This window comes from Ranitomeya variabilis, chromosome 7 (genome assembly GCF_051348905.1).
Source record: "Ranitomeya variabilis isolate aRanVar5 chromosome 7, aRanVar5.hap1, whole genome shotgun sequence".
NCBI classification, from domain to species: Eukaryota; Metazoa; Chordata; class Amphibia; order Anura; family Dendrobatidae; genus Ranitomeya; species Ranitomeya variabilis.
In genome coordinates, this window is record NC_135238.1 from 24,103,715 (window position 1) to 24,116,390 (window position 12,676).

At 41.9% G+C, this 12,676-nt stretch overlaps 1 protein-coding gene across 6 annotated transcripts in view; it reads left to right on the plus strand.

Annotated features, from left to right (window-relative positions):
• Positions 1-8,621, plus strand: part of LOC143785573 (uncharacterized) — a 173,987-nt gene extending 165,366 nt beyond the window's left edge. For 3 of the 6 annotated variants that reach the window (XM_077274553.1, XM_077274552.1, XM_077274554.1), the window contains one exon: positions 5,521-8,621. In XM_077274553.1, the coding sequence (XP_077130668.1) occupies positions 5,571-6,839 (1,269 nt within the window). In that variant the 5' untranslated portion in view covers positions 5,521-5,570 and the 3' untranslated portion in view covers positions 6,840-8,621. The remainder of the gene's footprint in view (positions 1-5,520) is intronic. The other 3 variants (XM_077274550.1, XM_077274551.1, XM_077274555.1) reach the window with 2 other exon arrangements.
• Positions 8,622-12,676: the final 4,055 nt, after the last annotated feature.

Genomic DNA, 12,676 nt, shown 5'->3' on the forward strand with positions numbered 1-12,676 from the left:
TCCAGCAGGGAGACCAACCGGCGGAGGAATTTTGTTCAGAATTCCGTAGATGGGCCACTGACACCCAGTGGAATGACCCCGTCCTTAGGAGTCAGTTTTGTCAGGACCTGTCTGAATGGTTAAAAGACGTATCTGCGGAGTCCGTCAGATTCGCGGCCAGGAACGGAGCCTTATCAAATGTTGTCCGGCAGGCTATGCGGTTAAAAACATGGACAGGGGATACACAATCTAAAAAAAGCTGTTTTTCATTCTCTGCTCGGGTGCCAGAGTATTTGGCCTGATTCTAGATCAGGGGTCCCCAACCTGTAGCTTGGGAGCCACATGTGGCTCGCGAGTTCGTGATGTGTGGCTCACGGCTGCCTGTCAGCTTGGTGCATTAGCACCAAGATTAGTAAATAGTTAATAAGAGCAGATCTCTAGTTGGTGACTTGTGTGTAGCCCTGCACAGAAGAGCAGATCTGAATTGGGGTGAGATAGGAAACCGTGGAGCTTGGCATACTGCCTTGGTGTGATTTCAGTGGAAAAGCTTTGGATGTCGTTATACTGTCACTACTGTGAGTGTGGAAGGAGCTGGTTGTGGCTTGTGACCCTCTCTCAGAGCTTAATGTGGCTCACGACCCTCTTTCATAGCTAAATGTGGCTCTCAAGGTCAGAAAGGTTGATGACATCTGTTCTAGATGATATTCTAGAGAAGGCATCTTGACAAAAAGATGGGGTTCCCAGAGGATAAGCCAAAAAAGTACCAGCCCTTTCGTAGACCCCAACCCTCCCGGAGGTCAAGCTACAAAGGGAAGGAAAAGTTGTGCAGGTGGAGCTACCCCAAAGAGGTAGTGGTAAGGGCTCTATCTTTTGGTTCAGGGTCAGGAAAACAATGACGCTGTGAGAGTTGGGGGACGACAAAGATCGTACTTGGAAAGTTGGCAAGAGATGTTGGAAAATCAGTGGGTATTAGGGATAATCTCTTCAGGTTACAGGATAGAGTTTACCCAGACCCCACCAAGAAGGTTCATTCTAACAAATTCCCATCTCCAGTTTTCCGCTCCCCCATGTGATCCGATGTTCAGGTTTTTCTAAAGATCAGAGCGATAGTTCCGGTTCCTGAGGAAGAAAGGTTCAGAGGCCACTACTCTAGTCTCTTTGTCAAAAAACCCTCAGGAGAAAGTCACACAATATTAACGCTGAAACCCCTAAACCGCTGTCAGGCACAAAAAAATTCAAGATGGAATTAATCAGGTCCACAGTCCCCCTGATAAACAAAGACACGGTAATGTGTACCCTGGATCTAAAGAATGCGTACTGTCAGTTCCCTTCCATGCTTCTTCTCAACAGTATTTAATGTTCGGTCTGAGGGTCCAAGGGCAGGAACTTCACTACCAGTTCCGTTGCCTTCCATTCGGTCTAGCTTCAGTGCCCAGAGTGTCCAAACAGCTAGTGATAGAGTTGGTAGCCTTTCTAAGGAAGGTGGATATCATCATCATCATAGTTCCCTAGCTGGACGGCTTCCTTATCATAGCCAGCTCCAGAGAAGAGCTTATGCAGCATTGTCAAACCTCAGTCCGCATGCTTCAAGACCTAGGCTGGGTGATAAATTGGAGGAAGTTGGTTCCCTCTCCAGAATCCAGGAAAAATTTCCTGGAGTTCTCCTAGACTCTCACCTATGAACATACTTTTTACCAGCAGAGAAGCAAGCCTCAATATGGGGCAGGATCCGTCAGTTTTCAGAGAGCCGTTATTCCATTAGAGAGGTGATGAGGATCCTGGGACTGATGACGTCCTGTATCCCCTGTGTTTGGTGGATTCAATTCCACTCCAGGGGACTCCAGGAGGCCATTTTATCTGCCTGGGACAGACGCCAGCTATCCCTGGATACCATAATGCCCCTCTCCTCCTCAGTGACAAGATCTCTACTCTGGTGGACCATTCCAGAAAACCTTCAGATCGGAGTCCCCTGCGTTCTTTTCCCGTGCCTGGTGAATACCATCGATGCGAGTCAACTAGACTGGAATGGTCATGTGGAAGGAAGATTCTTCCAGAGAACATGGACTCCAGAAGTCTGAGCTAGGTCCTCAAATTACAGAGAACTGCACGCGGTATGGGAAGTTCTGCTCCAGGTCCAGTCCGTAGCCAAAAACAGGCATGTAAGAATCCTGTAGGACAACACGACTGTGGCCATAAGGGAGGCCCAAGACATCCCTCTCTGCAGCATCTTACAGGTAGAATCTTTAGGCGGGTGGAGAAAACAGTTCTGTCTTTTTCAGAGGTTCACCTAGAGGGGTCCCAGAGTCAGGTGGCAGACTTCCTAAGCAGGCAGAGGATATCACCCACAGAGTGGGAGGTGAGAGTTACAGTGCTTCTGAAACTGATAGTGCCCGTATTGTCCAACATTTTCCAGGAAAGATTCCCCAAACAGCAAAGAAAGGAAGATCACAAAAACGGTGCAGAGTATGCTCCAAGAAGGGAATCCGAAAGGACACAATTTACCATTGTGAAACCTGGCCTTTGCATGAAGGATTGCTTCCAAGAGTACCACACATCCACAAATTAATTAAAATTATTTTTACCCTGTTGACACAACACACTTTTATAATCTGATGTACTCCGCACAACTTACACATGACACCACATTATAAATTCATACTCCAGTAAAAAGAAAAGCATTATAATCATTACCATAAAACTATGCCTCTAGATCAATTACTTCAGTGGTGTAGTTTCCAAAATGGGGTCAGTTGTGGGGAATTTCCACTGTTTAGGCATATCATGGGCTCTGCAAATGCAACGTGACGCCCGCAGACCATTCCTTCACAGTCTGCATTCCAAAAGGTCACATCTTCGCTTCCGAGCCCTGAAGTGCGCCCAAACAGTGGTTTTCCCTCACATACAGGGTATCTGCGTACTCAACAGAGTGCACAACTGTTGTAGTCCATTTTCTCCTGTTACCCTTGTTAAAATAAAAAAATTGGGGCTAAGAGATAATTTTTGTGGAAAAAACATGATTTCTTTTTTATTTTGACTGCTCTGCGTTGTAAACATCTTGAGAAGCACCTCTGGGTTCAAAGTACTCACCACACATCTAGATAGGTTCCTTGAGGGGTCAAGTTTCCAAAATGGGATCACTTGTGGGAGGTTTCCACGGTTTAGGTACATCAGGGGTTCTTCGAACGCGACATAGTGAGCGATCTCTATTCCAGCCAATTTTGTGTTCAAAAAGTCAGACCGTGCTCCTTCCCTTCTGAGTCCTGCCGTGTGCCCAAACAGTGGTTTTCCCTCACATATGGGGTATCTGTGAACTCAGGAGCAATTGCACAACAACTTTTGTGATCCATTTTCTCCTGTAACCCTTTTTTAAAATAAAAAAAATCACCTCTTTTCCACAAAAATGATCTTTTAGCCCCAATTTTTTTTTGTTTGTTTTTTTCACTGCTCTACGTTATAAACTTTTGAGAAGCACCTGTGGTTTCAAAGTCCTCACCACACATCTAGATAGGTTCCTTGAGGGGTCTAGTTTCCAAAATGGGGTCCCTTGTGGGGGGATTTCCACTGTTTAGGCACATCATGGTCTCTCCAAATGGAACATGACGTCAGCTAATGATTACAGGAAATTTTACATTAAAAAAATTTCCTCTGTTTAAGCACATCAGGGGATCTTCGAACGCAACATGACGTCAAATCTCAATTTCAGTCAATTTTGCGTTCAAAAAGTCAGACGATGCTCCTTCCCTTATGAGAAAATACACCAAAGAGAACAAAACAATATCATAATCACTATATCATAATCACTATATCATAATCACTGTGTGATCTAGCCTCTTAGACCCACTCTAAGCAATTGCATGCCAATTTTCCTTGTGATATATGACTGACTACCATGGTCAGGGATAGCTATTGAGACTAAAAGGCTGGAGGGACTGCCCCAATATAAACATTTTCTACTACCGACATTGTGATTGGGGTGCCGCATCTAACTTAGGATTCCAACCTTCGCTGCTAGGTAGGACTACAGCAAATAAGGGACCTACTAGGGTCAGTATAGGATTGACACTATACCCTACTCAATCCCTGCTTTATAATTGTCGTTTTGACATTCCCTCCCCTGTCTAAAGGGCTTGGGAGGTGTTTTCTAGAACTTTTTTTCTTATGAATGATATTTTAATTAAGAGTAATTATACAAATTAAAAGATACATTTTATAGGGTTTTTTGTTCTCTTTGGTGTATTTTTTCTGAATATTTACCCATTAAATATTACCTGGTTTTCTCCTTCCCTTATGAGCCCTGCCGTGCACCTTAACAGTGGTTTTCCCCCACATATGTAGTATCGGCGTACTCAGAAGAAATTGCACAACAACTTTTGGGGTCCATTTTCTCCTGTTACAATTGTGAAAATAAAAAAATCGGGGCTAAAAGATAATTTTTATGACTAAAAAGTTAAATGTTCATTTTTTCCTTCCACATTGCTTTAGTTCCTGTGAATTATGTCAAGGGTTAATAAACTTATTGAATGTGGTTTTGAGCACCTTGAGGGGTGCAGTTTTTAGGATAGTGTCACTTTTGGGTATTTTCTGTCATATAGACCCTTCAAAGTCACTTCAAATATGATGTGGTCCCTGAAAAAAAAAAATGGTGTTGGAAAAATGAGAAATCGATAGTCAACTTTTAACCCTTATAGCTTCCTAACAAAAGAAAATTGTTTACTTGTGCTGATGTAAAGTAGACATGTGGGAAATAGTATTCATTAACTATTTTGTGTGACACCACTCTGATTTAAGGGCATAAGAATTTAAAGTTTGAAAATTGATACATTTTCAAACGTTTGGCCAAATTTCCTATTTTTTTCACAAATAAATGCAAGTCATATTGAAGAAATTTTACCGCTATCATGAAGTACAATTTGCCATGAGAAAACATTTTCAGAATCGCTAGGATCTGTTGAAGCGTTCCAGAGGTATAACCTCATAAAGTGAAAAAAAAAATGGCCTGGTCAGGAAGGTGAAAACAGGCTTCAGGATGAAGGGGTTAAATATGTATTTATAGGTATATTTTTTTTACTTTGTATTTTTTTTTACCTTTAAAATAAATTTCTCTTAGCCCCTCTATGCGACTTTAAATTTATAAACCCTGATCACTGTTATAATACATTGCAGTGCATCACAGCTTCAGTTATACACTGACCCAAGCTCTACAGACCCTGCTCTTACCATGGTCTTTGGAGCTTGCTGTAGCCTAGTGACCCAGATGTCGTCATGACAACCCGGGACACATCTCTTTGCATTCTAACTCAATGCTGCGATCAGTATCGAAAGCAGCATTTAGGGGGTTAAAGTGGCAGGAGCGGCGCAGGCTCCCCTCCTAGCTCTCACTGCTGGGTCTCGGCTTTATGTAGAAGATTGCTACATACCTCAATAGAACATTGCTATATACCTTACAATCTGTATGGAATTTTATACTTTTGCTTTTCTTGTACATTTTTAAGTTTCAGATGTAGATGAATGTAATTTTTACGTTTATTTTGTTCTTGGCAGATGATTGGACCAACAGCTCTGCAGGACATCTGATATCTCTAGATTTTAAAATGGATGATTGTAGCATCACACAAGATACATGCGAAGAGCATAGCAACATCTCAGATGTACCCTCAGCCCTTCATATCAAAGAACTATCATCTGATCCTTTTAAATTACTATCTCCTAATTCATCACAGAATTTTAAGCAAAATAAAAGAGAGCCCACAAGAAAGAAGACAATTTCATGCTCAGAATGTGGGAAATGTTTTGCTCATAAATCTCATTTTATTATACATGAGAGATTTCACACCGGAGAGAAACCATTTTCATGTTCAGAATGTGGCAAATGTTTTAATAATAAATCTAATCTTATTAGCCATGAGATTGTTCACACCGGAGAGAAGCCATTTTCATGTTCAGAATGTGGGAAATGTTTTACTCATAAATCACAACTGGTTGCACATGAGATTATTCACACGGGAGAAAAGCCATTTTCATGCTCAGAATGTGGGAAATGGTTTACTCATAAATCACAACTGGTTAGACATGAGAGAATTCACACAGGAGAGAAGCCATTTTCATGCTCAGAATGTGGCAAAAGTTTTTCTTACAAATCATTTCTTGTTAACCATGAGAGATGTCACACCGGAGAGAAGCCATATTCATGTTCAGAATGTTGGAAATGTTTCACAGCTAAATCCTCTCTTGTTACACATCAAAGAATTCATACAGGAGAGAAACCATTTTCATGTTCAGAATGTGGGAAATGTTTTACTGAGAAATGTCATCTTATTATCCATGAGAGATGTCACACTGGAGAGAAGCCATTTTCATGTTCAGAATGTGGGAAATGTTTTACTGAGAAAGGTCATCTTATTAGCCATGAGATTGTTCACACTGGAGAGAAACCATTTTCATGTTCAGAATGTGGCAAACGTTTTTCTTACAAATCAGTTCTGGTTAACCATGAGAGACGTCACACTGGAGAGAAGCCATTTTCATGTTCAGAATGTGGGAAATGTTTTTCTTACAAATCAGCTCTTGTTGACCATGAGAGACGTCACACCGGAGAGAAGCCATATTCATGTTCAGAATGTGAGAAATGTTTTACTAACAAATCTCATCTTATTAAGCATGAGAGAAGTCACACCGGAGAGAAGCCATTTTCATGTTCAGAATGTGGCAAATGTTTTTTTTACAAATCAGTTCTTGTTGAGCATGAGAGACGTCACACCGGAGAGAAGCCATATTCATGTTCAGAATGTGAGAAATGTTTTATTAAAAAATCACATCTTGTTAGCCATCAGAGAACGCATAGTCGGAAGAAGCCATTTTAACCCCTTAATGACCAAGCCCAAATATGACATGCATTGCGTTATTGTGGTCAAACAATTTTTGGCAACATATTAGTTATCGCAGAATGTTGTTTTTTTTTTTCCAGACACCTTGTACTTTATTAACTTTGGGTGTGGTGGGTTCCCCTGGCTTATATCCTCAAGGTAACTAAACCATTTATATACAGTACAGACCAAAAGTTTGGACACACCTTTTCATTTAAAACTTTTTCTGTATTTTTATGACTATGAAAGTTGTACATTCACACTGAAGGCATCAAAACTATGAATTAACATATGTGGAATTATATACTTAACAAAAATGTGTGAAACAACTGAAATTATGTCTTATATTCTAGGTTCTTCAAAGTAGCCACCTTTTGCTTTGATGACTGCTTTGCACACTCTTGGCATTCTCTTGATGAGCTTCAAGAGGTAGTCACCAGGAATGGTTTTCACTTCACAGGTGTGCCCTGTCAGGTTTAATAAGTGGGATTTCTTGCCTTATAAATGGGGTTGGGACCTGTAAGGTTTTAGACAAATTGCTATATCTGCTGTTATTTTTAATAGAACCTAGTTGTTCCTGTCAGCCATTTTGCTTTCTGTTCTGCTGTATCTACTTTGCCCTTAACCAGCATAGAGTTCTCAGTTTCAATATTTCCGCGCTGTTCTCTGCCACTTGCCATGTTAAGCAGCATCAGCTGTTTAATCAGTGCTTCAGAATCAAGTCTGCAGTTTACCTGTCACCTTGCTCCTGGAAGACTTGGGCTTATCCTAACCACCTTCTACTTCAAATCCTTGGACATGTGTGGACTCAGGAATCCCTCAGTTTACCATCAATATTGGCAAGGGAAGTAAAGAGAGAACCTTTAACCTGTTTCTGTGACTAGATGGACTTAAGGTTTATTCCTGCCTGTTTTGTCTCCTGCCTGCAGCTGTGTTAACCCTTACTTGTATAGAGTAATACAAGAACTACTTAAACAAGCCTGTGTCTTCTGTGTTTCCTTGCACCCAAGCACAAGACTCTATACAGACTGTATTTTATATTTGACAGGACCATCAGTTGTGTTGTGCAGAAGTCTGGTGGATACACAGCTGATAGTCCTACTGAATAGACTTAGAATTTGTATTATGGGAAGAAAAAAGCAGCTAAGTATAAAAAAACGAGTGGCCATCATTACTTTAAGAAATGAAGGTCAGTCAGTCTGAAAAATTTGGCAAACTTTGAAAGTGTCCCCAAGTGCAGTGGCAAAAACCATCAAGCGCTACAAAGAAACTGGCTCACATGAGGACCGCCCCAGGAAAGGAAGCCCAAGAGTCACCTCTGCTTCTGAGGATAAGTTTATCCGAGTCACCAGCCTCAGAAATCACAGGTTAACAGCAGCTCAGATTAGAGACCAGGTCAATGCCACAGAGAGTTTTAGCAGCAGACACATCTCTACAACAACTGTTAAGAGGAGACTGTGCAGCAGGCCTTCATGGTAAAATAGCTGCTAGGAAACCACTGCTAAGGACAGGTAACAAGCAGAAGAGACTTGTTTGGGCTAAAGAACACAAGGAATGGACATTAAACCAGTAGAAATCTGTGCTTTGGTCTGATGAGTCCAAATTTGAGATCTTTGGTTCCAACCACCGTGTCTTTGTGAGACGCAGAAAAGGTGAACGGATGGACTCTACATGCCTGATTCCCACTGTGAAGCATGGAGGAGGAGGTGTGATGGTGTTGGGGGTGCTTTGCTGGTGACACTGTTGGGGATTTTTTCAAAATTGAAGGCATACTGGACCAGCATGGCTACCACAGCATCTTGCAGCGGCATGCTATTCCATCCGGTTTGCGTTTAGTTGGACCATCATTTATTTTTCAACAGGACAATGACCCCAAACACACCTCCATTCTGTATAAGGGCTATTTGACCAAGAAGGAGAGTGATGGGGTGCTACGCCAGTTGACCTGGTCTCCACAGTCACCAGACCTGAACCCAATCGAGATGGTTTGGGGTGAGCTGGACCGCAGAGTGAAGGCAAAAGGGCCAACAAGTGCTAAGCATCTCTGGGAACTCCTTCAAGATTCTTGGAAGGCCATTCCCGGTGACTACCTCTTGAAGCTCATCAAGAGAATGCCAAGAGTGTGCAAAGCAGTCATCAAAGCAAAAGGTGGCTACTTTGAAGAACCTAGAATATAAGACATAATTTCAGTTGTTTCACACTTTTTTGTTAAGTATATAATTCCACGAGTTAATTCATAGTTTTGATGTCTTCAGTGTGAATGTACAATTTTAATAGTCATGAAAATACAGAAAAATCTTTAAATGAGAAGGTGTGTCCAAACTTTTGGTCTGTACTGTACCTATGTCCATTTAACCCCTTTCTGATGTTGAACGGGATAGTTTGTCCGACGTCAGAAGCCCCGCTTTGAGGTGGGCTCTGGCGGTAAGCCCACCTCAAAGCCGCGATGTGTTGAAAACAGCTGACATGTGCCCGCAATAGGCGCGGGCGGAATCGTGATCCGCCCGCACCTATTAACTAGTTAAATGCCTCTTTCAAACTCTGACAGCGGCATTTAACAAGCGCTTCGAGCCATTGGGCCGGAAAAACGCGCACTGCTGACTCCGGTCATGTGATCGGGGGTCAGCAGTGCATCGGCATGACAACCAGAGGTCTCCTGAATACCTCTATGGTTGTTGATATCAGATTGCTTTGAGCGCCACCCTGTGGTCGGCACTTATAGCAGTGCTGTAATTCGCTACATAGAGGTGATCTGAGCATCACCTCTATGTAGCAGCGGCGATCGAGTTGTGGCAGCTTCTAGCCTCCCATGCAGACTATTGAAGCATGCCAAAAGTAAAAAAAAAAGTATTTAGAAATATTAAAAAAAAAACAAAACATAAAAGTTAAAATTACCCCCCTTTTGCCTCTTTCAAAATAAATTAATAAAAATAAAATCAAATATACACATATTTGGTATCTCCGCATTCAGAATCGCCCGATCTATCAATAAAAAAAGGATTAATCTGATCGCTAAACGGCGTAGCGAGAAAAAAATTAAAAACGCCAGAATTACGTTTCTTTGGTCGCTGCAACATTGCATTAAAATGTGATAACGGGCGATCAAAAGAATGTATCTGCACAAAAGTGGAATCTTTAAAAATGGCACGCAAAAAATAAGCCCTCACCCAACCCCATATCACGAAAAATGGAGACGTTACGGTATCTTGAAAATTGCGCAATTTTGTTTTTTTTTAAAGCAAATCTTGGAACCACTTAAATAAAAAAGAACCTTGATGTGTTTGGTGTCTATGAACTCGTAATGACCTGGAGAATCATAATGGCTGTTCAGTTTTAGCATTTAGTGAACCTAGCAAAAAAGCCAAACAAAAAACAAGTGTGGGATTGCATGTTTTTTGCCACTTCAACGCACTTGGAAGTTTTTTTCTCGTTTTCCAGTACATGACATGCTAAAACCAATGGTGTCGTTTAATAGTAAAACTCGTCCCACAAAAAAATAAGCCCTTACATGGCCATATTGACGGAAAAATAAAAAAGTTATCGCTCTGGGAAGAAGGGCAGGGAAAAACGAAAACGCAAAACCGAAAAAAAACTTCGGTCATTAAGGGGTTAATGATCTGTTGTGCACTATTTTTATGGTTGTTAGTATTATAACACATCACTTTGATATGAGTATATGGATTTAAGTATACGGGTGTATCTTTTTTTTTTTTTTTGTGCGGCTGGAAGTACATCCTCACACATTGATTGCAACTTTGCCTAAGGGCTGTCCCACACGTCCAGATAATTCCGGTACCGGAATAAATCGGTACCGGAGTTATCCGTGTCCGTGTGCCTGGGAACTCACGGAGGCCATACCTGCGGCACACGTGTGCCGCCCGTATGGCGAGTGGGTACCACACGGAGCGTGTGGTACCCACTCTGCATGGTGCTGAAGCTGCGATTCATATCATCCCTGCAGCAACGTTTGCTGCAGGGAAAATATGAAGAATAGTGTTTAAAATAAAGATCCATGTGTCCGCCGCCCCCCCACCCCCTGTGCGCCCCCCCCGCTGGTCAGAAAATACTCACCCGGATCCCCCGTCGGCAGTCGCTCCTTCCTGGTCTGGCCGCGGCTTACTGTATGCGGTCACGTGGGGCCGCTCATTTACACTCATGAATAGGCGGCTCCGCCCCTATTGGAGGTGGAGCCACATATTCATGAGTGTAATCGGCCGCGTACAGTAGAGAAGCCGCGGCCAGACCAGGAAGGAGCGACTGCCGACGGGGGATCCGGGTGAGTATTTTCTGACCAGCGGGGGGGCGCACAGGGGGTGGGGGGGGCGGCGGACACATGGATCTTTATTTTAAACACTATCATTCATATTTTCTCTATAGCAAACGCTGCTACAGGGAACATATGAATGGCGGCTTCAGCACCATGTGGGGGGGGACAGCGCTTACTGTAGCGCTGTCTCCGGCACGCCACACGGACCCCAGACGGAGAATGTCCGTGTGAGGTCCGTGTTTTACACGGACCCATTGACTCTATTGGGTCCGTGTAATCCGTGCGCTCCCACGAACACTGACATGTCTCCGTGTTTGGCACACGGAGACACGGTCCGCAAAAAATCAATGACATCTGCACAGATGCATTGATTTTTATGGGTCTACGTGTGTCAGTGTCTCCGGTACGGGAGGAAACTGTCACCTCACGTACCGGAGCCACTGACGTGTGAAACCGGCCTAACACATTTGGGATGTTTATATGTGTTTGGGTGTGTTCTCGTCTGCACTGGACAATGATGTGTCATGTACCTGATCGTATATGTGCATAATAGGATAAAACAATGATATCTTTAGGTATACACATATATACCTGTATGTGTATGAGGTTTACTGTCCGGTTATACTCACCTCTTTTTCTGTATTTGTGGCAATCACCCCATGTTTTTATCAATTTTATTATATTTTTCAATAAAGATCATTACTGTTATTTAACTCATGGCTGTGAGTAAAGTTTTTTTTCTTCTTTGATGTAATACTATGTTTCTGCTTTATGGCCCTGTATGCAGGATAATATTTGGTGTATTTTTGTTATTATCCCCTTAACGACCAGGGGTATGTTTGGTTTTGCATTTTCATTTTTTGCGCACCCTTCTTCCCAGAGCCTTAACTTTTTTTTATTTTTGGGTGAAAATGACCATGTGAGGGCTTTTTTTGCGGGACGAGTTGTACTTTTGAACAGCACAATTGGTTTTACCATGTCGTGTACTAGATAACAGGAAAAAAATTCCAACTGCCGTGATATTGCAAAAAAAGTGCAATCCCACACTTGTTTTTTTGTTTGGCTTTTTTACTAGGTTCACTAAATGCTAGTCCTGACCTGCCATTATGATTCTCCAGGTCATTACGAGTTCGTAGACACCAAACATGTGTAGGTTCTTTTTTTTATCTGAGTGGTGAAAAAAATTCAAAATTTGGAAAAAAAAAAAAAGCCATTTTCCGAGACCTGTAGTGTCTCCATTTTTCGGGATACTGAGGGCTTATTTTTTGCACGCTGATCTGACGTTTTTATTGATACCATTGTGATGTAAATACGAACTTTTGATCACCCGTTATTGCATTCTATTGCAATGTTGCAGCGACCAAAAAAGCGTAATTCTGGCATTTTTATTTTTTAAAATTCTTTTTATATATTGATTGGCCGATTATGAACGTGGCGATACCAAATATGTTTGTATTTGATTTTTTTATTGTTTTATTTTGAATTGGGCAAAAGGGTGATTTGAACTTTTTTTATTTTTTTTTAGATTTTTAAAAACATTTTTTTTTTCCTTCAATAGTCTCCATGG